General features: G+C 42.6%; 1 protein-coding gene across 2 annotated transcripts in view; it reads right to left on the reverse strand.

Moving 5' to 3' along the window:
* Window positions 1-18,783, reverse strand: part of LOC121934323 (very long-chain acyl-CoA synthetase-like) — a 21,340-nt gene extending 2,557 nt beyond the window's left edge. The window contains exons 1-9 of one of the 2 annotated variants that reach the window (XM_042474706.1): window positions 18,195-18,783; window positions 12,845-13,054; window positions 10,830-10,988; window positions 6,121-6,245; window positions 3,858-4,052; window positions 2,788-2,878; window positions 2,153-2,351; window positions 1,628-1,725; window positions 786-979 (exon numbers count right to left, since the gene is read on the reverse strand). In XM_042474706.1, coding sequence (XP_042330640.1) covers window positions 786-979; window positions 1,628-1,725; window positions 2,153-2,351; window positions 2,788-2,878; window positions 3,858-4,052; window positions 6,121-6,245; window positions 10,830-10,988; window positions 12,845-13,054; window positions 18,195-18,672 — 1,749 coding nt within the window. In that variant the 5' untranslated portion in view covers window positions 18,673-18,783. The remainder of the gene's footprint in view (window positions 1-785; window positions 980-1,627; window positions 1,726-2,152; window positions 2,352-2,787; window positions 2,879-3,857; window positions 4,053-6,120; window positions 6,246-10,829; window positions 10,989-12,844; window positions 13,055-18,194) is intronic. The other variant, XM_042474707.1, reaches the window with a different exon arrangement.
* Between the last annotated feature and the right edge of the window lie 7,946 nt (window positions 18,784-26,729).

Below are 26,729 nucleotides of genomic sequence, written 5' to 3' on the forward strand. Positions count from 1 at the left end.
TTCTCCTTCTTTTCCTACTGCCTTCCACTTTCTCAAAGATTATAATATTTTCCAGTTAGTCATGACATCTCATGATACGTCCAAAGTACAATAGCATCAGTTTAGCCTTAATACTCTGAAGCATCGCTTCAATCAGATCAGGGTCTTTCAGCATCACACAAAAAGAGGAAATCCATCTTAAAAGAGGTAGGGGTACAGATTTGTATACTAAGTGAATGCACCCTTATATACCAAGTACTGTACACAGATACATTAATAAGGACTATAATTTAAATAGTAATATATGCACTTTACATGGACTCACGTTACAAGCTTATCAACATAAGGGTGGAGGACTAGGGAAACTAGAAACTAGAGGACTAGATGGAGGGAGCAGTGTTTTTCACACTGTGAGGCCAATACCCACTTTAATTGGTGATTTAAGATTGAGAAAAATTGGAGGAAGTGGTAGACATCCCTTCTCATACTATTACTGCACCACAACATAGTTGCATAAGATCTGATCATAGGTCTCTTATGCCAGGCATAGGTGTACATGTAGTGTATCATCCTTGGCTGCCTTCCTTATTCTTTTGTCCATCTTGCTAGTGGGTACTCTTGGCTATATCATATACTTTGGTGCACAATCTCTATAGATCATATTTAGAGAAGATGGGTGGCAGTTTCTTTCATCCTTCAACCATCACTGCAGTGAGGCACGAGGTTAAAACACCAGTCCACTCATACCATAGACCCTTTGTGGCATTATTTCTAGCCCTAAAAATCATTATTATGCTGAATAATACCTTACTGGGGCCCCACTGAGGCAGGAGCAGAGTGGAAAGTACAGTGACAAAAAGAGGTCTCACCCTGAGGCGGACAAAGCGAGGTATGGCATAGTTTGGCATGTAGTCCTTGACATGAGTATACAGCTTCTTTCCATCAAACAAGAACCCTTCCTTTAGCCGTACAGCTGCCATGCCAGTCTTTCCTTCATGCCCTGAAACAAACCAAAATGGCTTGTTTTAATTATGGAACTTCACATTATACATAACAAATCCCCCACCCAAAAAAAAAAAATCCCTAGTGGTAGCTTCCTTTACAAGAGGAAGGGGTAGATCAAGTCTCCTATGCACTGCATTAAAACCCACTTTAGTGAGTCAAGAGCATCCTAGAAATGTTTAAAAGAAATGAATAAATGAAGAAGATGATCTTACCCCCATGCCCTTTAATTTATGGGAATCCAGGTACTAGTTATAAAATGAATATCTGAAATCCCATGCGGTGAGGGAAGCAGAACCAGTTCAAGTACACTGTATCAAAATGTTTTTATTCTCTCATTACTCTATGCAGTTCGAGATAACATAAATGTTTCCCCAGATTGCCTGCATTTGCCCAGCCATGCTGTTTAGATAAAGCAGTCTACTTTGTACAGTGCGTCTACAGATGGCGGTATCTTCAAGCATTTTGAATTGTTTCCTTAATAGTGCACCAAAGCATCAGTGTGCCAAAAACAGTGGCTAAAATGCCCATCAATGTCTTTAACATTATATTGAGGAACAGCAGGTACTGATATCATAGCTTTCTGATATAATCCTTTGGGATATTAAATGAAGATGTGTTATGAACAATGGCCTTTCAGACTCACCTGGTACTGGCACCCCATATACATTGACTTCCTCAATGAAGTCCACTGCTGCCAGAGTCCTCTCAACCTCTGTAGTGGCCACATTCTCCCCCTTCCAGCTGCAATGAGAGAGGAGTTATTAACATTATGTCTCTTGTGTTGATAATAATACCTTATTCAAGGGACAAGGCCTCATTTTGGACCTGACAATGTTGATTCCTGAAACTGTCATGGGAGATTCAACTCAAAGGTTTCCCAGTTCATAGTTCTTCCCTTTCTTTGTCAATCCCCTTCATTACCTGTCTGGGTGATGTCTATATTCTGCATGTGTGTATATGTAATCCTAGACACAGGTGCATGAAGGCCAATTCAGCTGAACACAAGGGGACTTGCTGCCATGTATGCATGCATATAATGGCTCTGTGCATGGGCTGGAGCTATCCTTGAGCACAGCCAGTAACACATCAGCAACCACCCCAGCATCACCTTCCTAAAGGGCAAAGGAAACAAACCTTCCCATGCCACAGAGTGTGCTGTGAAACTTACCGGAAAGTGTCCCCCACCCTATCCTGGAAATATATAAAGCCTTCATGGTCTTGCATCAGAAGGTCACCAGTGTTGAAGTAACTGTCTCCTTTTCTTAGGACATCCCAGAGAATCTTCTTCTCTGACTTCTGACGGTCTCCTGCATAGCCTGAAAACGGGGTGGCATGAGTGATCTTTGACACAAGTAAACCTGTCTCACCTGCAAAGCAAAAAAAGAACCAGAGGAAGAATCATTCTCTAGCAATTGTGCCAAGGACTTGTCTGTCCTTTCAAGTGGCGCAGCCTTTCTAGCAAATATTCTGAAAAACATTCAGCTGTTCTATAATACTGTAATATAAGCCTCTTAGAGCGCTTAGATCTTCTGGAGATGTTCTTCTCTCTAACTTCTCAGGCTTATTTGGTAGGAACAAGGGAGAGGGTCTTGTTGTGTCCACGTCCACTACTCCTCATAGTAGTACAAGCCCGTTAACACCTTCTTCTGGTTGCTCATCTTGTCGCATAAGGACTGTCATTAAAAGAATGAGTCTGTATTTAGTGTACAGAATCATTTGTGGAGAGGAGGAGGAGGAAATCTAAAAATAATACTACATTTATATAAGTCCTATTCATATGTACATCTGATTTTATAAACTTACCCAAGGCCACTGGGATGCAGTGCCCTTTCTCGTTTCTGACAGGCTCATCCTGGTCAACATTGTATTTAACAAGTTCAAACATTGTCATTTTCTGAAATAGAACAGATATGAAAGGGAAAGGTTAATACAAAGGTAAAAAGTCCTGTACAAGCATCAGAATGTATTTCATGAATGACCCAATTGGATTTTTATTCTTATCTAGGAATTACAACAAAACCTTAAAGCAGGCAAGGGAACCTCATACCCCCCACATTACTGCAGCCATAATCTGTCCTGAAGAGGTTCTCCATCCAGCTCTCAGAAGGTTCCTCAAGTCTCTTATCTAGTCATACCGTCAAATGACAACATTAGTAGAATCTATGGCCCTGTACAGATGGGCCTTTTAGCACGTCCTGGTGACTTACTAGGGTTGCCTTGGGGCATTGCTTATATACACCCCGCAACCCTAGTACATCACCAGGACATCAAAATGGCGGCGCCCTGTCTACATGGGTGCCGCCATTTTGACATAATAGCCGCGTTGCGTCCAAACGGCGCAGCGCGGCCGTTACGTCCTGGCTTTGAAACGGAGCTCCTTTTGCGCTGTGTATCGCTGGCACAGCCTTTATACAGCTGCACCAGCGATACAAAAGAGAAATGGGCCGAGCAGCCCCTTTCTCTCTTTCCCCGCCACTGTTGGGGTGTCCTTGGGGCATGAAGCCCCAAGGACACCCCTTTCCAGGCCGCAGGGAAGCAGAATTTTGCCACTTCCCCAAGGCTTGGAAAAGAGGTGGATCAGGGCCTCCGGGGCTGCTGCTGTGGCAGCTCATGCCCCGATCCATTGGGGAAAGGGTGGGTGCAGGCCGCCCCAAAAGGGCAGTCTGTATCCCACCTATGTTAACTGATTGTAAATAACAGCAGTGTTCCTCTTACCCTCCCAACTGAGACAGGGTTCCTCTTGCCCTCCCAATCCCATCTATGTTAACTGATTGTAAATAACAGCAGGGTTCCTCTTGCCCTCCCAACTGAGACTGAATGAGATATGTAGGGGAATCTCCAGCCATGGATCACCTTTCACTTCATCTCATTACCTTGTGAAGGAAGTTAGTTCTTCCCACAGCTCCAACTTTCCCAGTGTAGTTAATGAACCCAATATTCCCCTCAGTAGCGCCATAAAACTCATAAATTTGGACAAATCCAAATCGACGCAGGAATTCCTTCCAGACCTCTCTCCGCATGCCATTGCCTATTGCCAGCCGCACACTGTGGTCACGGTCATTGTCCTTCTGCAAGGCAATATGTCAAGGTAATCATTGTGGTAATAAAGATGTATGATTAACAGTTGCTTGCCTGATGACCTGTGGTAAGTATCAACTCCTGATTATTTGGCTGGAATCTTTTACAAGTTGCTATTCATCCTGGCTTGATAAGATCCCTGCTGGCTCTTACTATGTGGCACAGCTGAAAGACAGTTAACATGAACAGATAGGATGAAGAGCTTCACTAGGCAACCATATTTCCTGTCTTATGTCTTAATTCTAGTTTTGATCTCAAAAGTCCTGAACAATCTGGAACCAGGCCAGCTGCTCCCATAACTGTTAGGCAATCGGATGAATAATTCCAAAGTTCTTTCCTAAAAGCAGCAGCAGACAAGACTTGTACCCAGAGCTTGGGAGCATTTGTTTCTTGGAGGGCAAAAGGACAGCAAATGTTAAGCAATGGGCTGCTTACAGAAACAATGCAAATGTCTAAAGGGTTTTCCCCCCTTAATTTCAGTACAAGGACAGAATGAAAGGAATAATTTAAATGTAGATTTAGTCAAGGGTTTATTGGTACCAAAGTACAATTTTAAGTCTTTGTCTTGCTCTGAGTTCTATAAGTATATTGCAAGCCAACAAGGTGTTTTAACAAAGATAAGGGCTAAAACAGACAGCCCTGAAGGGATGTCTTGATGCTGCTTCTTTCAACACCAGGTTGGGGCAGCAGCAACCACACCATGCCCCCAACCCAGCTTTTTGTCAGCACAAAAAGAAGTGGCAAAATGCTACTCCTTTTTGAGCCAGAAAAAAGCCAGCTTTTCTGCCACCACCATGGCTTTGTGGCACTTCTGCGGCATGTGGCATATAAACACCGCACCGCCTGAGAGCCGTAAAGATGCCCACCGTGTGGTTGGGTGGGTGGTCTGTTTCACCCCTAATTTTATTTTGGAAGTTTGGACACTATTTTTTTTTTAATTTGTGTTTCGTATATATTTTATTAGAATTTCAAACACTATAACAACACAAAAAACAGTGAACTAATGACAACTCTAATAACAATACAATTGTTAATAATGAATGATTTCTTAATAAACAACACTAAATCTAACCTAAGTTACACACACACAAGAACACAAAAACAAAAACAAAAACCTAACAAATAATATCTGCTCTAACTCTCTACATTCTAACTACTAACTACATAGACAGATTGTACTACTCTTAACTAAAATGATCCTTCCTATCTTGTGAATGAGAACGGTTTTCATAAATTTGTTTGTAATCCCTTTCTCCAACCCCCCTTTTTTTCTCATTTTATAAGTCTTGTTTAAGGCCTATGTTCATCAAAAAATATGGGTGAGTCCATAATAAAATACAGTATCTGTAAATAAACATATGAAAAGAATGTATATTTATATTAGTATTTTTAGCATTTATTTTGAAATGTACCACTTTTTTTGCTGAATGCCCTACATTTTGCAGTGCTTTGTCCTCCTTTGTGGTTAGGACATCTGGTCACCCTGCTCTAGACAGTGGGATATAGGCCCTTCTTGGCTCTTGGACACACAGAAGGACAAAGCCAGTTGATGACATATGAATCATAGGGGCTCGACAGACTGCCCCAAAAGGGCAGGCTGGAGGCGCCTGTTTTTGCTCCTGAAGGAGGCTGCAGCAGCCAAACCGCATGGCCTCCATCCACACCAAAAAGAACCCGCTAAAAGCAGGTTCTTTTTGGTGTGCACGGCAGACGCCATCAGTGCACCATTGGTGCACTGCCGCGCATCGATGTCGCAAGAGCGATCATCATGGCAGCCCCTGTGTGGATAGGGCTGCACCATGCAGTAGGGCTCGGGAGCATGTGGTCACTCCACAATCCCGAGCTCTAAAATTGGACCCAGACTGCCACTTTCCGGCAGTCTGTACCGGGCCATAGTTAGGATTTTTTGTTTCATGTAAGCCTAAGATAATATGCTACAATTCTGGTCCTCGTATTCTAGATCTGCTATTTTGATTCAACAACAAGGTTTGAAATACAACAAATTCACTGTAATTATTTGCATCATTTCCCCCAAAGTATTTGGTCTCTCTCAGTTACCTTTGGTGAATTACACAGGTAGCGCATCAGTTCTCCTACATACTGGATCACAGTGACATGGTATCGCCTGCAGTCATCCCAGAAATGGGTAGCAGAGAACTTAGACCTCAAGACAAATGTGGCTCCTTATAAAAACAAAAGAGAGAGGAAGGTGCTTAGGAGTGGTATAATTGTGCATCTTGGAACAACAAAAAGATTGATGCAGGGAAGAAATGGTCCCACAGACAGTGCATTAGCCATGATGACCAGCATGGTAAAGAAAATGGCAGGATTCATCATCATGCTGAGACACTAGCACTGAAGTCTTCTCTCTTACATTTCAGGAAACAATCGATCTTCCTAGTAGCTGGTTTCCTAAACCATGCAGTGTGCTGCAAACAACTCATTGAGTGATTATGTGTGTATGGACATTGGTGCTTAGAACATCTGACCCAGACTTAATACAAAAATATTAGCTTCGAAATGAATTCATGTATAATGGCTGGGTCAAGATTTAGGCTACATCTGCACTGCAGAATTAATGCAGTTTGACACCACTTTAAATGCTATGGCCAGTGGTTCTCAACCTTCCTAATGCTGCAACCATTAATGTCTGCCTTAATTCTGCATTTTGCAGCAGCCTTGGTCATTCTATTAATATATTCCATTACTTAATTATAATTTTAGACCACTCAATAGCCAGAATCCTATAAGCAATGTGTAGGCAAATTATAAACAGCACAAAATTCAGAAATTATGAAGTATAGAACAGTAAACAATAATTTAAAAAATCATGGCAAACCCACCGAAATACCTAGGCCTTAAGTTAACCATGACAAGCTTGTCCCAGTTACTTTAATGGCTGGAATCATTTCAGGAGGCTATGCTAGCTTTGATTTTTTTTTTTTTAAGGTTTCTACTATCTGGTAGAATTTTAAACACAGGCCTAGAGGAAAATTTCCTGTAGCCCTAGGAAAAAGAGCAAAGGTGGGTTTTCTTCCAGTTGTACTTGAATGCAGAATTAACTGTGTCCTCAACACACCACAGAGACAAAGCTCAGTTTTCGTATTTGCAGTCTCAGGCCAGAATCCTATAAATAATAATAATAAAATCTTTATTTCTATCCCGCCCTTCCGAGAAGATCAGGGCGGCTTACAACAGTGTGACATGCACACAATACAAAGTTAAAAACACATAACAACAATATACAACTAAAACAGCAATAAAAGCCCCATAGCCCGTCCTCATGGCCACGGAAGAGGAGGGAGGCCCGCAGGATCTTAATCGGGGAATGCCTGTTTAAATAGGAAGGTCTTAAGGTCCTTCCTAAATTGGGCCAGGGTGGTAGATGAGCGGAGCTCGGTGGGCAGCGTATTCCAAAGGGCTGGGGCAGCTGTGGAAAAGGCCCTTCTTGTAGTAGAGGCCAACCTAGCCCCAGGCACCTTCAGCAATTGCTGCCCAGATGTTCTGAGGGTGCGAGGCGGATTGTACGGGGAGAGGCGGTCCTTTAGGTATCCTGGGCCCAAGCCATTTAGGGCTTTATAGGTAATAACCAACACCTTATATTGAGCTCGGAAGCGAATAGGCAGCCAGTGAAGATCTTTAAGTACAGGTGTTATGTGGCTGGTCCTGGGTACGCCAGTGACCAGCCGGGCTGCCATGTTCTGTACCAATTGAAGCTTCCGAGTTTGGTATAAGGGTTGCCCCATGTAGAGTACGTTGCAGAAGTCCAGTCTTGAAGTTACCAGAGCATGTACCACAGTTTCTAGGTCCCTCCGGTCCAGGTATGGGCGCAGCTGGCGAATCAGCCGAAGCTGGTAACAGGTGCTCTTGACCGTCGCATTCACCTGAGCAGTCAGATGAAGCGACGAATCAAGAAGCACTCCCAGACTGCGCACGGAGTCCTTTACGGGGAGCGTGACCCCGTTCAGGACAGGTGGAACCACCGCCATTCCTGGACCGGGGGAACCTATCACTAGTACCTCCGTTTTCTCTGGATTAAGTTTGAGTCGGTTTTCCCTCATCCAGTCCATTACTGACTCCAAACAGGCCACGAGAGGAGAGACGCCATCCCCGGTCACTGCGTCAGTCGGAGACATAGAGAAAATGATTTGGGTGTCATCAGCGTACTGATAACCCCGCGCCCCATGTCTCCGGATGATCTCTCCCAGCGGTTTCATGTAAATGTTAAATAGCATGGGAGACAGAATGGCTCCTTGAGGGACCCCAGTTTTAAGGGCCCGCTCGCTGGAGCACACGTCTCCCAGCTGCACCATCTGGGACCTCCCAGAGAGGTAGGAAGGGAACCACTGGAGCGCAGTGCCCCCGATTCCCACCTCAGCCAGGCGCCCCAGAAGGATACCATGGTCTATGGTATCGAAAGCCGCTGAGATGTCCAAGAGCACCAACAGGGACACGCTTCCCCGGTCAGCGCTCAGACGGAGATCATCGACCAGGGCGACCAGGGCCGTCTCAACCCCGTGACCCGCCCGGAAGCCAGTTTGAAATGGATCCAGATAATCCGTTTCATCCAAGACCGTCTGAAGCTGGAACGCAACCGCCCTCTCGATCACCTTCCCCAAAAATGGTAGCAGCGAAACAGGCCGATAATTATTATGTACCAGGGGGTCAAGGGAGGGCTTTTTTAGGATCGGTCTTACAATGGCCAATTTAAGATCCGATGGAAATCGCCCATCCCTGAGAGAGGTGTTAATAATCCGGCGTAACAATGTCGTTACCGCCGGTCCCCCCTGGGCCGCTAACCACGAGGGGCAGGGATCAAGAGAGCAGGTTGTTTTCCGAACACTTCCGAGGATCTTGTCCACATCCTCGGTACTCACCAACTCAAACTCATCCAGTGTAACGTAGTCCACGGAGGCTCTGGACACTTCTACCCTTGGCTCTGCCATAACGTCGGCGTTCAGACCTTCGCTTATACGAGAAGTTTTATCCACAAAAAAGTCGTTAAACAGGTCACAGCAGGCCTTAGAAGGTTCAAGGATCTGGTTCAGGGCAGGAGGGAGCTGAGTAAGCTCCCTGACCACCCTGAACAACTCTGCCGGACGCGACTCAGCGGACGCAATACGAGCACCATAGAACGTATTCTTTGTTGCTCGTATTGCCTCTCCATAGTCCTTTAATAATCGGTCTAGGAGAGTCTTGTCGTGTAAGCAAAGGTGTTTCCGCCAGAGACACTACACTCGCCTCAAATTGCCAGCACAAGTTGATTCCACTTTCTCAAAGATTGTGTAAGTGCAGCTGCAATGTGATCAATCAAGTGGACAGAGAGAGCTTTTCTTCTCTTATGAAGTAGTGGGTGGGAGCTAATAGACCACTGGGCAGCAGATGAACTCAAGTCTGTTACAATCATCTGTTGTGCAACTGTGGGATGCAGCAGAATTATTTACTGGACTAGAAATGCAGAGGGCCTAAATACCCTAAAGACACCAGAACCTGTCTGATCTTGGAAGCTAAGAAGGCTAAGCCCTGGTTAGAAATTGGATGGAAGACTGCCAACAAATACCAAGTGCTGTAGGTTATGTTTCAGAGGAAGGAACTAGCAAAACCACCTCTGAGTATTCCTTGACTAAGAAAACTCTATGAAATCCATGAAGTTGCCATTGGTCAACAGTTGACTTGAAGGGACATAGACACACAGAGAGAATCCCATAGGATCTTGGCTAGTGGGTCAGCTACTTTGCTCTGAACATGATTAAGAAGAGTTGTTTCCAACTTATGGCGACCCTAAGGCTGTGGGGTTTTCTTGACATGTTTTTCAGAGGAGGTTTGCCCTTGCCATCATCATGCTGAGCGAGTATGAGTTGTCCAAGGTCACTCAGTGGGTTTACAATGGCTGAACTGGGATTTGAACCCTGGTCTCCAGAGTCCTAGTCCAACACTCAGACCAGTACACCACATTGGGTCTCTGGAGTCATCATATCACATCACTGTTAAAATCACTCCACTAACTGCCAATTAGCTTCCAGAAAAGTACATTATCTTTAAAGTCCTACATGACTGGATCCTGATTATCTACAGGATCACCTTCTCCCATATAACCTGCTCCATACACTCAGATCTTCTGGGGGACATCTACTGCAGTCAGCCAAAGCTAGCTTCAAATGACAGTTTCTTCAGCTGTCCCTAGTTTGTGAACTGACCTGCTGGAAGAGATTTGCTGCATTTAAAATAGCAGTTTAAAAAAAACAGTCTCATCTGGCAGGCCTATCCAGATTATTTATATATTATGAATTTTAAAATACTGTACTGATTGATTGATTTTAATCTATATTGGTTTTATCTGCTCTTTTAACAGTGCTATGCTATATTATTTTTTGTTGTTCCTCACCATTCATGGTAGGGAGAGGCAGATAAGAAATTATAATTAATTAATTAATTAATTAATGGAAGAAAAATTAATTAATGGAAGAAGAATTCAGAATTTTCTACTATTAATACTTTATATACACACAGGAAAAATATTGTAAATTCATCCTACTTAAATCTCACAATTCAGATGAAATACATATTAGAATCTTAGAGAGTTGGATATGAATTTGCCCCCCAAACTGTACTCACATATACTTGTTCACCAAAAACATCTCTCTCAAACTGTTTATTTCTATCCTGTTCTTCTAATGTACTAATATAGTATCATCTCTCTTTCTGTCTGTGACATACAAGTAGAAGGATGTTTAAAGCCTTCTGTTTTCAGACCCTTCTATACATACCAACCTCCAAGCATCCTCCAATCCCAATAAGGAGTGCAGCTGAGTGGTAAAGTGGGAGAGGGCAATAAATGATGTCCTTGGGCTTAACCCCACATAAACGAAACATGCCGGCCACAATGAACAGCTTCCTCTGGGTGATAAGAGCAGCTTTGGGTAGACCTTGAGGAAGGCAGAGAAACAGAAAGGGCTCGTTTAACAGCTACAAATGATTCCATCAAGCAAGAAACAATTTTTAATTTTACAGTCCCATGAATTTCATTCCCAGAGCCAGATTATCAGTGGTTTAACTGGAGCTCCAGCCCCGCGCTGGCTTGGGGCCCTAGATTACTCCCTTTTCTTCCCCCCAATGTTTCTTGAATCTTCTGATCTGGTATCATCATTATTCTTTGTGTTACTTTCTGGTATCACCAATATTCTTTGTGCTACTTAGGCAATTGAGCAAAAAATATATGGGATAAGACTGTTACTCTCACATAAATTGCAAACCTTAAAAATGGGTTTACATGTGAAGATTTTTGTGATGCTAAGGTATTTATTATAGGCTGAGTCTCCCTTATCCCGAATTCCGAAATCTAAAATAATCCAAAATCCAAAACTGTCCACATGGGTGGCTGAGACAATGACACTTTTGCTTTCTGGTACAGTGTACAAACTTTGTTTCATGCACAAAATTATTTTAAAATATAGTGTATAAAATAACTTTCAGGCTCTGTGTATATACAAAACATAAATGAATTTTGTGTTTAGACTTGGGTCCCATCTCTAAGAAGTTTTTCACATAGCTAAAAAATGCAACTTACCTTTCCCAATCTGAATCCTCTTCTGGAATGCAGCCGGATATAATCACTTGCATTTTGCCACCGATGCCACCTTCTGCCTAAAACCCATCTAAAACCTGACTAGAAACCGAGTTCAGCTGGCCAATTTGCAAAGCCAGGAAGCTCCCAACTTTAGCTGTGCGAAAAACCCTAACTGTATATGCACCTGAATTTTTCAGGGAAAATATGATAAAAAATGAAAATTCATTTTTTACCATTTAGATCTGGGGGGACAACTATGAAGGGCTAGGAGGCTGCATAGGTCCCACAGTTGACCTTGGATAGATGCATGTCCAAAGGTTTTTTTGCTTCCAAATGCTTCCCCCAAAACATTCTGGGGGAGTATGAGGGGCACTTTCCCCATGTTTTGGGGTCTTCCTGGGTCATTTTTAAACACTTTTTAAACAACTTCCTGTTTCAAACAAAAGGCCTCTCTGGGTTTAAATTGGGTTGAGGGGTCTAAAAGTGGTTAAAATGCCTTCCATGCCTCCAGAAGCCATTTTAAGTCATTTTAAAGGGGTGGAAATGCTCCAAAATTATTTTTGACCTGGCAGGCCACAAAAATACCCTGGAAGCTGCATGCAGCCCAAGGGCCACACTTTGCCCAGCCCTGATTTAGATCTACAACTTGTATTGTATTCAGTAGTACTAGAGGGTTAGAAATCTAACACATTCCATACATTTGGTTCCATGGAGATGGAGGCAAAAACAGGCACATTTAATTGCTGGTTGTATTTACATAGCATGTGGTAGCAACACACACACCACCAGTCCTTGTAGAAGTAAATTTGGATGAACCAACAGGCTAGGAAACAGCACAGGTTTATCTCACAGGCCTATACAGACTGTGAGAGTTAGATCTGACCTACATCTGAAGCAAGCTTGTCCAAAGTCAAACTGTTACTCCATGTCACCCAATAGTGTGTGCTCTGACTGGCAATAGTTCTCCATAGACTTTTCCATGCCTCTTGAGGGCACTTTCTGAGATAGTCAACCTCTGAGCTGTAGCCCTTCTAGAAGTTAAATTGCCTGGAATGGACAGGCAAAAACAAAGAGGAGAGAGACCAGAAAGACATCATTTTCTATCCTTCAGGCCCAATTCCCATGGGCTTGCTTTTTTCTTTTTCTTTTTTGGCCAACCATGGGAACATATATTTATTTGGTAATATTCCACACCTTGACATTCAACTTCCTCACCTGTGGTCCCAGAAGTAAAAATATACAGCGATGTAGATTTAGCGGTTATATTGACTCTGGGGGAAACAGGCAATGGTTCATGTGAACTGGATTTGATCTGTCCCAGCAAAGCTTCCACACCCTCAGTTGGGGACTCATCACTCAGATAGAAAACTTGTACCCCTTCGTTCTTTAGAGTAGGCAAGACTTCCTCAATAGCAGCTTGAAAATCTGGAAGAGAGTTATAAAACAAATGGGTAAGATGTGTGCTCAGACACCTTGCTTTTAAACTTTATTTTTGGGAACTCCACAATTCCAAATTCACAATTAAAGATACCCTAGTCTGGTTACCAATAACCAACCAACACAGCTCCACACACACAGAGGCTTGTATATAGGCAACAACATTTGGAACAGCATTTGTTTTGGAAACCATTTGGTTGTTTTCATTTGCATGTCCAGGAGCAAGTCTGCTCCACAAAACGACAACCCATAAACAGAACTGGAATGGAAATGGCCACAGCTATTTACTGATTACAGCTGCAGTTCGTTGGCACATACATGAGATAGGATCTGAGCATTAGCCAGCCCACCTGCTGCCCAATGAAACTAAATGTACGAATTCTACTGGAGAAAAGAAGTGGAACAATAGGGGCTCACCCAGTTGGAGGTCCTACTAGGTGAGTACCCTTGAGCCTCCCCTTGAGTGGGGGTGCCGGAAATGTATCTGTCCCCTCCTGGCCAGGCTATTTCTACTGCACCACCTACCCTGGTCCTATAAGAGGATCCCTGTCTGTACCCTTTCCAAGGTACTGACCATATTCCCAAACCCCACGGTCCTCCAATAGTTGTGTCAAAAGCAAGCAAATAGACCACAAGCTACAAACTGAAGACAGGAAGGGCCGTGGTCTGGAGCCCAAGAGGACCTGAAGCAGGCTGGCAGGATGCACAATAATGTATGCTGCCCTGCCTGACTTGGGTGAAGACTGCCAGAACTGCAGTCTTCCTTCTGGTTGGGTAATGCCAACCAATGAGGTGCAAGCAAGCAGCCCATTGGCTGTCCGGCCTGTCTGCCCTGCCCTCCCAGAAGCCATGGACAGTCCTGGGAAGAGGAACCCAGCCAGTGGCCATGCAAGGCTGCCCAATGCTCACTCCACCACTCGCAGGGTGACCAGCCATACTCCTTTTCCAGAACATGTTCTACATTTCACACTTCTGTCAAGGAGAAATCCCAAAATGTCCTCCATTATGAGCATGACTAAGAAGCATGGATTTATCTTTCTATGAGTTTTTTTAAGCTTTTATGTAGTAATGTTCTACATTTGTCTTGAATCATCTACATTTTGTGGTGCCTTGTCTTCCTTTACAGTTAGGATATCTGGTCACCCTGACTGCCCTGGACAGCAATATTGGCCATGGATGAGTACCCACAGCCACATTTTTCCCCATGATTAAAGAATGTGTTATCAGTCCAAAGAGAGCAGGGCTGGGATTGGGAATGGCCTTGCTTTTGTTTGCCAACTGTGGCAGCATATATTTATTTGGTGGCTAATTTTGGTGGCCTTTGTGAGGGGCTAGTCATCTCCCTTCCACTTTACTCTCTTCTTTATTTTTTCTTTCTTTCTGGGAAATTCTGGGAAAACAGAATGGCAATATTCAAGAACAGCCACATATTTGCCAACATTTCACAGATGAAGATCAGGACATGTGTGACCATGCAACATCAGTGTGATTAAGATGGCAAACATTATTAATGAGAACACCCTTGCGCCACTGCTCTGCCCAACTCCTGCAAACTCATACTCATGATCTCTTTCATGGAGTCCACCCATCTAGCATGTGGCTTTACTTTCTTTTTATTGTATTAATGTTGTTAACCGCTATGATCTAATGTTGGAATAGCGGTATACAAATAATAATAATAATAATAATAATAATAATGTCTACTTCATTATTATTATTATTATTATTATTATTATTATACTTTATTCATATCGTGCTGTAGATTTACACCTTCTGCCTTTCCTAGCATTATTGTTTTTTCCAATGATTCATGCCTTCTCATGATGTGCCTGAAGTACACCAGCCTAAACTTTGTCATCTTGGCTTGGCTTCCAGGGATAGTTTGGGTTTGATCTGCTCTAGGACCCATTTGTTTGTCTTTTCAGCTGTCCATGGAATCCTCAGCACTTTTCTCCAGTACATCTCAAATGAATTGATTTTCTTCCTATCCGCTTTCTTAACTGTCCAGCTCTCACATCCATACATGGTAATGGGGAATACAATGGTTTGTATGATTCTAACTTTTGTGCAGAGTTGTATATCTTTGCATTTTAGGATCTTTTCTAGTTCTTTCTTAGCTGCCCTCCCCATTCTTAATCTTCTTCTGATTTCCTGGCTGTGGTCCCCATTTCTATCAATATTTGATCCCAGAGATGAGAACTCTTTTACTATATCTATTTCCTCATTATCTAGTTTGAATTTGTCTAAGTTCTCCATAGTCATTATTTTTGTTTTCTTTATGTTCAACAGTAAGCCTTCCTTCCCCTATTGATGACATAAAAATGCCACATCAGGAAAAGCTGTTTAGCTATTATATTGACGTACATATACACCATTTTCTGATCCATACAGCTGCATTTGTTCGCCAGCTGTGTTCCAGATCTGTGTACTGCTTTAAAAATTACCCATAAAAGTTTTTTTTTTCAACCATCTATATACAGATTGCCAATCTGTACTGTTCTACAATAATTACCAGCACTTCACCATGTGACAAATTACAGGATTCTGGAACCACGCAATTAAGTGGAATCATAGTGCTATAACTGTGAAAGCACCTCTGGAAGAGCACATAATACAGTATTGTAATCCTTATGCTATTACTGCAGTATTCAAATATCCTGGTTAGTAGAAATACAAAAGAGTTGAATCCTGAGTTTGCTTATTTTCTTTTGAATCTTGATTAAGCTGATTATTTTATTTTTATTTTAAGTAATTACTCATAAAAGTGTTGCTGATAAAAATTCTAGCCTTGTTAAAGCATTAATATAGTTCAGTTGTATATAGATTTTTCTTGTAATTATCCTTCCATTACAAATGTTTTTTGTAGTTGCTTACAAATTTGCATTTACAAAGGGAAGGAAAAGAGGGAAGAAAACAACAGGGACAAATATATGTAACTGTACAAAGAATTATACAGTGTTAAATCTAAAAAGTAAACAACCGGTATCACCCAAAAAATGCTCCTAAAATAAATTCCCAGAATCTTCTATGGCAGTCCCTTAAGGATAAATAAGTGTTTTGCTCTAAGCATCCAGCAGGGGGCAACAGTTTACATTACTTAAAGTGAACTTTAAAACACACAAAGACACACACACAACAACCAAAGCAAATGCAAATACTGTACTATATTAAAGCTAACCTGCATGTAACAAATCATTTTTTTTTTAAGTCCAATGAAATGAGATGAGAAATGAACATTAAGGGAGTACAGGAACTCTTGGTGGAAAGCATATCCAGGGATAGCCATGTTGGCCATACAGCAAAGTACAATAACATCCCAAATCCACAAAACAGTGATACTGCAATGGAGCCAACCAAAATGCACAGTATACACGTTGCAAGCTTTCAAAGCTCCATTGGCTTCTTCATTAGGCAAACATGTTTAAAATCTGAATTATTTTAAACATGATTCTATGATTCTATCTTTGCCTGATAAGGAAGCCAGTGGAGCTTTGAAAGCTTGCAAAATGTATATTGTGCATTTTGGTTGTCCCCATAAAGGTATCACTATTTTGTGGATTTTGGATGCTATTGTACTTTGTTGGTGGCAAACTTTGTTGTTGAGAGCCAATGAAAGGAGTAAAGCAACTACTGGTGGAAACCCTGCATACCTGTAATCCTAGAATGTACTGTATATGCCTTAGTTCCTTTGCCCCTCTCCATGAACAGTGAATTACATTAAACAACAAAATTTTGCTAAGTTCTGCCGTGATGGTAGTGGTGATTTATGCTGCACAAGGCTGAAATTACCAGCCTCTAATAGAGTCTGGCTCACTTAATCCATTGCTGAAGAATACCACTAATTATTATCAATTCTATTCATTAAATCATTCTACTCTAGTTAGGACTAGCAACTGAATTTAGACACAAATGTTTAACTTGTTAACAGAACCTGAGCCTTGAGTGCAAGTACAGTGGTACCCCGGGTTACGAAATTAATTCGTTCCGCGGTTAATTTCGTAACCCGAAATACCTTCGTAAGCCGAATTCCCATAGGCGCTAATGGAAAAATAGCTCTCTGCTGCCCTCCGGTGGCGGAAAATAGCGCCGCGGTTTTTTCGTAACCCGAAGAAACCTTCGTAAGCCGAAGCAATAAATCCCTATGGGATTTTTTCGTATCCCGAAAAATTCGTAACCCGGCGCATTCGTATCCCGGGGTACCACTGTATGGGAATATGGGTAAGGAGAAAGAATTCAAAAATTGATTTGGATGCAGTGGTTTAGTGGGTAAGATGCCAATTCTGATGATCAGAAAATCAGAAGGTTGGCAATTTGACGCCCGAGTGCTGCTTGATGTGGTGAGCTCCTGTCACTAGTCTCAGCTTCTGCCAATCTAGCAGTTCAAAAGCATGCAAATGCAAGCAGATAGACAGGTACCACTTAAGTGGGAAGGTAACAGCGTTCAGTGCAGTCATGCTGGGCACATGCCCACCAGAGCAATTCTCGGACAACGCTGGCTCTTTGGCTTAGAAACGGAGATTAACACCACCCCTTACAGTTAGTTACAACTAGACCTTCTCCCCCCCCCCCCCCCCCACCCCCCCCATGGGCCCCTTGACAAAATAGTTCAACAGAAAATTAGTTTCCTTTGGACTTGAGGCTGTAGTGCTAGGAAAAACTAAAAGTAGACCTCCAGAACTCCACCATAAATGTCTGTTCATTTTGGCACGACTTTGGCAGGCACATCATGGGTAGTTTCTATGTGCCTCTTAACACACATTCTCCTCTCTCCCTGTTTTCTGTGTCTACAGCAGTTTTCAAAGAGTTTTTAAAAATAGCTACAAAAATTGTTGGGGGCAGGAATTTTGTTAACTGCCCTCAAGTCAGCCCGAATTTATGGTGAGACTGTGGATGAGACATCATCAAGCCTCCCTATCATCCACTGATTTGCTTAGGTCCTGCAAATTCCTGCCTGTGACATCTGTAATTGAGATTGGTCATATCTACACACAATTTGCTCTTCAGAAATGTTGTGAGGCAAAGAAGACAGAGAGGATGCCCCAGGACTATGACCAAAGAGAGTTAAACCCTAATGACATGTAGTGTAAACATGCCTTAATCCCATTTTGATATACACTGCATCGCCTACCTGGAGTTGTCAGAAGCACCTTGGCCTCACAGGAGCTGAGCACATGTAACAGGGACTTGGATCGGATGTTATAGTTGACACACGCCATGATACAGCCAATTTTCTCCAAGCCTATCCAGACCCAGATATAGGCAGGGACATTCTTCAAGAAAACAGCCACCGTTTCCCCTTCTTTCAGCCCTACATGGCCTTGCAACACTCTAGCCATCTGGCTGCTGCGCCTGTCAATGTCTTGATAGGAATAGACATCCTCTCCAAAGAGAATCAGGGGCTTCTCTGGGTGTTTCTCAACTTTCTCCAAGAAAACATCTAGCAAGGTATGAGGAGGATTGCGCTGAAGTTGTCGGTGGCATCTGTATCCCATACGTATGAAGTTGAAGAGGTAGACCAGGTCCAGCCAAAGATAGGGGAAGAAAATATTTCCCAGAAGGGGCAAAACAATCAGGAGTCCCAACACAATTGTATACAAGTCCAGCATGGCTAGGATCTGGAGTCAAATACAATGCCCTGGAAGCAGCAAGCACACTGGTTTCTTTTTCCAGCTCTGTCCAAGCCTCCGGTGGGGAAGGCAAGAAGTGAAAAGGAATAATGAATGAGCTGAAATTCCCACCCTTTCCTCCCCTCTGTCCCTGCAGCCTGATTTGAGGAAATCCTTGGCACCTGGTCAATAAACTTTAACTGGCAGGAGAGAGAACTTGAATGCTGCCTTGCTCAACTGCATGTCCTCCCAGTACCTCCTGCACAGCTCAGCGTGATTCATGAGCTCATGTTTTACATTGGAAGAGCATGCATTAAATCTTACATCACTAAAAAATATGACCTGGCATTCATTATTCCTTGTAAAAGTAATTAAGATTTGGAATAGAACCAGAGTCATTGCAAACTTAGCCCTCTCTTGGAGACATTTTTCCTTCTTATCCTGTGTTTTAAAAGAGATACTACTTCTGGATTTGGCCCCATTTCTCTGCTTGGTATTTTAGCGAGCAGTAAGGGAATGTCTGTTCCAACAAGGCTAGAGTCTAATTCTTCTGGGGGAGAAAACTGTTTAACATTGAGCATCTGATTTTTATTGTAGGAATATTTTTTTATTGTTCTAGTTTACATTGTGGACATTTGAGAGCAATGATTTCAGTGTTCCAGGAGTATCTTTTGTTATAGTTTTTGACTCTGCAATCCAGCACAGTCTTATTTGCAGAAAATGAGATCTTTTGTATTGATAATATTATCAGGGGATACAAAGATGAGTTCCTTATTTCCCACGACCACCACTTGCAGGCAACTCTTCTGATGAAGACACACCCAAGTTTCTGTTGCTCAATTTCATCAGAAAATGACACATTCCACTGTGTATTCATATATATATATCCGACTGACTGTAAGTTCTTCCTCATCAAAGAACTGATGAATGAAGCTGTGCTGTTGTCAAGTATATTTGCCTGTCCATGTTAAACTTGTTCATCTTTATGTACCATAATATTCCTGTTCCTCTTCCCCAATTCAGATAGCACTGTCACATAACTAATTCCTCCACATTGTTGCCATGCACCAGTGTCCTATCATGACTCATTAGCCTAGCATTATTTGCTTAATTTCCAAGAAGTTTGCCCTGGAGGGCATTGGGGACAAACTAGAAACCAATACAGCTATGCAAACATGAAGTCTCACCAAGAAGCTACAGTAAGTGTTGACATCTTTCAAAAGGAGAACCAACGTGAAGAAAATAGCTTAGTCAGTATCATTCATTTGGACTGTGACAGAGCACACTTTGGAGCCCAGGTCAGAAATAATATGGTATTGCAACAAAGAATAAATGAGGTACTTACTTGTGTGCAGTAAAAATGCGTCCCCTACTCGTTCCGTTCCCTTCCAAGATCCTTTTGTCCTGTTCTCTTCCAAGATCCTTTTGTCCTGTTCTCATCCCTGCCTGGAGCCCTGTACGATAAAGTTCATAGTTTAAGAAGAACTGTTAATCCTCTATATGTTTTGGATTACACCTCCTACAGTCCCTTATTAGTAGTCCTGCCAAGGGGAGTTGCACACCAAAACATCTGAAGTGCCAAAGATTTCCCATTCTTGTTCTAGACATATAGGCACCAAGAGGAAGTGGAACTTGCAACATGAAGTTGCAGTGATGAGTGCTCTTATTCAGTAGCATCACTGGGGTTAGTGTCACCCCCAGTGTGGTAACCCATGCTGTCACACATACACCAGGCTGCCTGGCTGGCATATCCTCCAGCCACCTCCCTCTGCCAGACAGGCTGACCATGCCATAGTACTGATGCAATGCTGCTGGCATCCCCCAGCAGCTGCACCAGACCTGGAAGGCATAGTACCCATGACCAGCAGCTGAAAAAGATAGCAGCACCAATTCTCACTCACCCAGCAGGTGGACCAGGCCCAGAAGGGGCTGCTGGGCTACTGCAGAACCGTACTCTCATCAGCGGCTGCAGCCAATGAGTGGCAGAGGCACCCTGGCTAGCAGAGGACAGTGGTCAAGGGGGAACCTGGGATGTTCTTCCTAATGTTGATGTGGGCTTTCTTTCCTTGTAGTTTGCACCCATTGCACTGTGTCCTACTCTCTGGAGCAGCAGAAAACAAGGCTGCTCCATCCTTAATATGTCATCCCTTCAAATATTTAAGCAGGACTATCCTATAAACTCTTAACCTTCTCTTCTCCAAGTTAAACATACCCAGATCCCTAGGCTGCTCCTCATAGGGCATGGTTTCCAGACTCTTCACAATTTTGGTTGCTCTCCTCTAGACACATCCAGGGGGGTTTGGTTCCAGAACCCCACCATGGATACCGAAATTCATGGATGCTCAAGTCCCATTAAAGTCAAAATTAATTAAATTAATTAAATTAAATTCAAAATTAATGAACCATCAAAATTGTAAACTGCTTATGTAAAGCACTATATACACTGATGGCACTATATAAATAAATGAAGATGAAGAAGAGATGGAGATGATAATAAAATGCTGTTGTTTATATAAAATGGCAAAATCCACATTTGCTTTTTGGAATATATTCCAGTAGGCTTGGGGGAATCCCAAGTTTTACAGATGTACAGAACATATTTGTAAAAAGAAGTTAAAGGAAAATACCTCCTGCAATACACCAGTGAGGACTGAAAATGTTTAATGATCATGGAAATTTGATTGACAGTTGGGGGTGGGAAAGGAATAGGAAACCAGGTAGTGGATTATCCTGGAAGAAGGCATGACTGAATAGGCAGCAAAAGAGCAATTGACCCTGTAGCAAATGCAGAGCCACAGCATCCCAGATAAATAGATAGATAGTCATTGAGATAGTCAAGAAGATATCTCTTTCAAGGTGGCCAATTTCACCATCAAACAGACTGCTCTGTTGGGAAGTTCTTGCTAATCTTTACTTGTAAATTGCCTTTCTTGAATCAGTCTTTCAAGCAAGAGAAAACAATTTGACTTCATTCCCGTGACGCTCTTCAAATATTTAAAGATGGCTATCACATTGCCTCTTCTGTAGGGTAAAGATCTGTTCCCTCAGTATTTTCACATAGGATTTAGTCTTCATACTTTTGTCATCCTCTCCAGTTTGTCAATATCCTGTGGTTCAGCATTTACACAGTAGAGTCTCTCTTTGGATCTTTCTGGAGAATGGCGATCTTCCACTCAGCTACAGAATATTCTGGAAAAATCTGAATTAAAGGACACCATGATAGAAATGAAGGAACATTATGATGACCATGGATGACCAAAAACAGACCTACCATTCTCTGCTGGTCATATTTCCCCCCTTGGAAAGATGAGGGGTTTTATTACACAGCCTACTGTCTTACCACAATTGTGTTGGTTTACGAATGGAAGTATATCCATTTAGCATTGTTTCTTATCACATAACATGACTTAACAAACTACAATTCACAGACTTCCATAGCACTCAGCCATGGCAGTTAAAGTGGTGTCAAACTGGATTATTTCTGCAGTGTGGATGCAACCCACTTGGAACATTACTATGTAGAAACTTGAGATCCACCACCTGGAACCCCAAGATCCAACAGCTGGAGGCATTGGGTCTGGAATATCAAATATTGAGAAACAAGTAGGAGAATGCTGTTATGCTCACCACCACTATCATCATGAATTCATTTATATCCAACCTTTTCCCCAGCCCTGAGACTCAAGACAGCGTCTACAACTTTAATGTGGATAAAACTAGTTATAAAGACGTAAGTAAAAAAAAAATACAAAAAGTTATTGTAACTATATAGTTAAGCTAGTCATAGTATAAAATTATTTGAAACAAATCCATTCAAAGATAAAAGATAAGGATCAGTGATTCTAAGAAAAGTCTTTGCAGTCAGTTCCAAAGAGCCACCCTTCAAAATCTAAAAGTTCAGGCAGGCTCATTTTGGGAGATCTAGGGGTTATTCAGATGTTGTTGTATTTTTAGCATGACTATACAATTAATCTCATTCATGCATTCCAATTTCATTGTTCACACTATTTTTTTAAAATCAGAACTGCATCTCTGCACATCTCTGGAGCTTATCACACACACTTTTGCCCCCGATCTGGGCACGGAACATGTGTGGCCGAGTGAAAACGCATTTTATCACATACCATACTATCCTCAAGGCATTCCCATGCCATCGCCTGGCACTAAGCCATCCCCAATCAGGGCTCAGGCGCGTGAATGTTGAAAGATGGTAGCTTTCCAACTGAGCAAAATCACGCAGCTGAGCCCTGATCAGGGACGGCTTAGCAACGGGGATGGCATGGGACACCTCAAGGACAGTATGGCATGCAATAAAATGCATTCTTACTTGGCCACACACGTCCCCTGCTCGTGCCCAGATTGGGGGCAAAAGTGTGCGCAATAAGCTCCTCTGTGTGTTCTGTTGCTCACACGTGTCAGCACTGTGAATAAAGATGGAGTCAATGATGCAGATTTATTTCAAATACATTCAAGGCCTGTAAAGTTTTATCCTGGTCTATTTGCACCAGTTATTCACACAGCCAACAATGCAAATCTTTTAGGAAAACTTGGGGGGGGGGGGGGGGGGGGAACATGAGATCAGTTATCCTCAGTTAAGTAGGGTTTTTGGAAGACCAGTCACCAAATGTACTCAGGTGCATTTGAAATGCATGTGAACAACAAACATTCAAGCCACATTCTGCTGCAATTGTTTTCACCATCTGAATAATCCCTGGATCCTTCAGGCAGCCGGAATCTGAGCCATACAGGCCTTTATAAATGATAACTAGTGCTTTAAATTGCACCTGAAAAGAGATTGGCAGCCAGTGTCTTCATAGGAACAGAACCCTGGGCTGGAAAGTCTTTTGGTCTGATTCAGCTGGGTTCTTCTGATGCCCAGTTTCCTACCTTCACTGAAACTAAACAACTACACATTTCTCTACGTGTTTTCCTGAAGTTCTTTCTGTTGTTTGTTGCCCTTTGCTTTGTTGTGCTCCTGGCTGCCTGTTATTAACTGCACCCTGTTCCTTTATCTTTCATGCCAAGCACGACTGCTTCCTTTTTCCAATCCATTTTACTTAGCATAGCTCTCCTTTTGTATCCAACAGGCTGGATTAACCTGTCCCTACTTGCAACAACTCACTGCTTTCGGGTATGTTTGTTCCCATAATGCAGCTATGGCCATATCCTTGCTGCACATTGAAAGAACATAACAGGAACAAGATAATTATTATTACTATTTTTAAGTGCATTTAGTTCAACATCCTGCTGTTTCCCAGAGTAGCAAAGCACATTAACTGTGAAAGCTGGCAAGAAGAGCATATAGATGATAGCATTTCTCCCGTTGATCTCTGCATAATCAGAAATATTCACTAGTGTAATGCCCCTGAAGATGGAGGTTCCATTTAGAGAGTGTGGGCCATGGTAGATTTAGGAAGCATCCATGAGAACCAGCGTGGTAAAATGGTTTGAGTGTTGGACATGGATTATTCAGTATGGGAGAAGACCCAGTTGGGTATGGGATGCCTCCAATCTGGGCACAAAGTTGTATGATAACATCTGTTTATACACAGTCTCAGCTTGTGCCCAGATCGGGAGGGAAAGCCATGTGATAATCTCTATGGAGATGAAATAAAAAGCAGTTAATAGTGCAGACACACCTTAAGCTTTTTGATACTGAAGGCCTCTTTTAGTCTGCAGATTTGTAATTTGTGCCCCAACAGATGATTAACAGAGGTCAAGGAGAAGCCAAGAAACTGCTTCCACAAGCAACCTTTAGCCAAAGTCCAAATTATCCCCTTCTTATACAATCAGCTCTCCTGCCCTATCCCATCTTTGCTTTGTGTTAATGAGCAACAAACCTCACCTTAGCCTTCTTTTGTCTCTTCAACTCAAGGCAGATAGTTGGGTTAACTCACTAACCAGAGGAAAACTGGGTACTGTTTTAATTAGTAAAAAGCGAATGAATTTTAAGTTTTGTTTTATTTTTCTCTCCTCTGGGGAGAAAGGCAGCATATATATTAAATTAAATAAATAAACAAATTCATTTCTATGCTGCCTTTCCCCTGGAAAGGGGCCCAAGGTGGCTCACAGATGAAAAATTTATAACTATCTCAAGTGGCCCTGACCTAATCACAAAAAGATCCATTTTGATTTCAGATGAGAAATTACAATTTCTGAATTTTAAAAAAAACCTTGACGATTAATATATTTCCAGGGACCTCCCCAAACAAGAAAAAACTGATACGTTTTGAGACCAGTGGCAGTTTCTGCTGTTATTTAATGTTATATCTTTCCTCATCAGCAAATAAGTTGTAGTAGCTGGCTTGCTTTTTTTTCCTTTTCCTTTTTTTGTTTTTTGCCATGCCTTCAGAAACCTGCACAACGTGTTTATCAAAATGAAACGGGAGGAACAACTGGAACCGGGCATGTACTCTCATGCCACCGTTGACTCTCTTACAATCATGAGTTATCTGCTGAAATTGGCACCACATTGGAATGAGCATGAGAAGCACAGAGCCTAAATGGGTGGCAGGTCATATAAATAAAGGGGGATCAACATAGGTTGTGTGGTCTCAAAATCTGAGCTCTCACAAAGAGAAAAAGACTTGCCATTTCTAGAGGCACTTCACACAAATCATGCAACTCTCTCTCGCTCTCTCTCTCTCTCAGTACACATCTTTACCAATCCCTTCCCAAAATTGTACTTTTTTAGCCAGTTCTAAATTAAGCCAGGGGTCTGGTGGGTGGGAGCTGTGTTGCTCACCATTACTGATGTCTAAGATCCTCAGATCTCAGGACCTGGTTCCTCTTCTCCATTCCTCTGGGGAAGGAATCTTAGGGTGGACACGCTGCCTTTAAGTGTGTGTGTGTGTGTGTGTGTGTGTGTGTGTGAATATTCTGTCCTCATTACTGCAACTTGGTATTATTTTATTTGAATAGTATACACTGTGTATGATGGCCAATACTTTAATAACATCAGCAGAGGCATTCCCTTGCACTGCAGCATCACCTTTGTAACATTACCAGAACCCTTATCATGTGTCATCACAAAGGGTGGCCTCTAGGACTTAAGTTTTGACTCTGATCTCAAGGCCTGGGATTGTCCTGACACAGCAACCCTAGCAATGTTCCAGACCACATATTACTCTGTTCCTATTTATGCCCCTCCTAAGCACCAACTACTGCCATGCCACCAAATTTTGGTACTGTGGCGGGGGGGGGGGGGGGGGGGAGAAAAGCCACATCTTTCTGTCTCCAAGGATTCTACTTTAAAACAAGGCACTTGCTTTCCCGTAAGACTTGTTTTTAAACCACAAATGTGGCTTTTTGCCACTGCATCCCTGAAATTCTGCACTGTGAACAGCAAGGTCAGACAGGATGAAGTTAAATTACAAGGGATCTAATGCAACATTAGATTAGAGGGGATCTAATGTTGCCCATCCCTGGAATCAATGGAAGGTGGTGGCCTCCTGGTCAATGGGATAGTGAAGCTGCTCTAGGATTTAATATGATTTTTAAAAAAGCTTTCTAAGGCCCAGTACAGACCGCCAGTTTGCAGTGGCCTCGGGCCAATTCTAGGGTTCCAGAGCACACAGCATCTGCACTCTCTGGAACTCTAGCAAGTATGGATGGCGCCATCTTTACGCAATGCCATCCATATGGGGCGCACATGCATGAAGCAAGTGCGGCACCGTGTTGGCACCTTCGGGCGCCGCATTTCCGTCATGCATGTGTCACAGTGTGCCAATGGCGCACTGATGTTGCTGTCCATACGTGCCAAGAAGAATCTGGTTTTCATAGGGTCTTTTTGGTCCGGAGGGACGTCGCGTGGTTTGGCTGCTGGGCACCTCCAGCCCACCTTTTTGGGGCGGTATGTACCGTGCCTAAGGTGATAAACCTTAACCTCAGTCTCAAACTTGCTTTGTTAATGAACAGGTGAAAAGCCAGAGCAGAGCCACCAGCCTCCACTATCTGCAGTGTTAGCATCCCTCCCAAAGGGACTAGTGAATTTAACAAATATTGGTCGTGGAGTGGAGTGAGCAGGTTCAGTGCCCACTACCCCGACACCAAAATCC

Source organism: Sceloporus undulatus, chromosome 6 (genome assembly GCF_019175285.1).
Source record: "Sceloporus undulatus isolate JIND9_A2432 ecotype Alabama chromosome 6, SceUnd_v1.1, whole genome shotgun sequence".
Lineage (NCBI taxonomy): Eukaryota > Metazoa > Chordata > Lepidosauria > Squamata > Phrynosomatidae > Sceloporus > Sceloporus undulatus.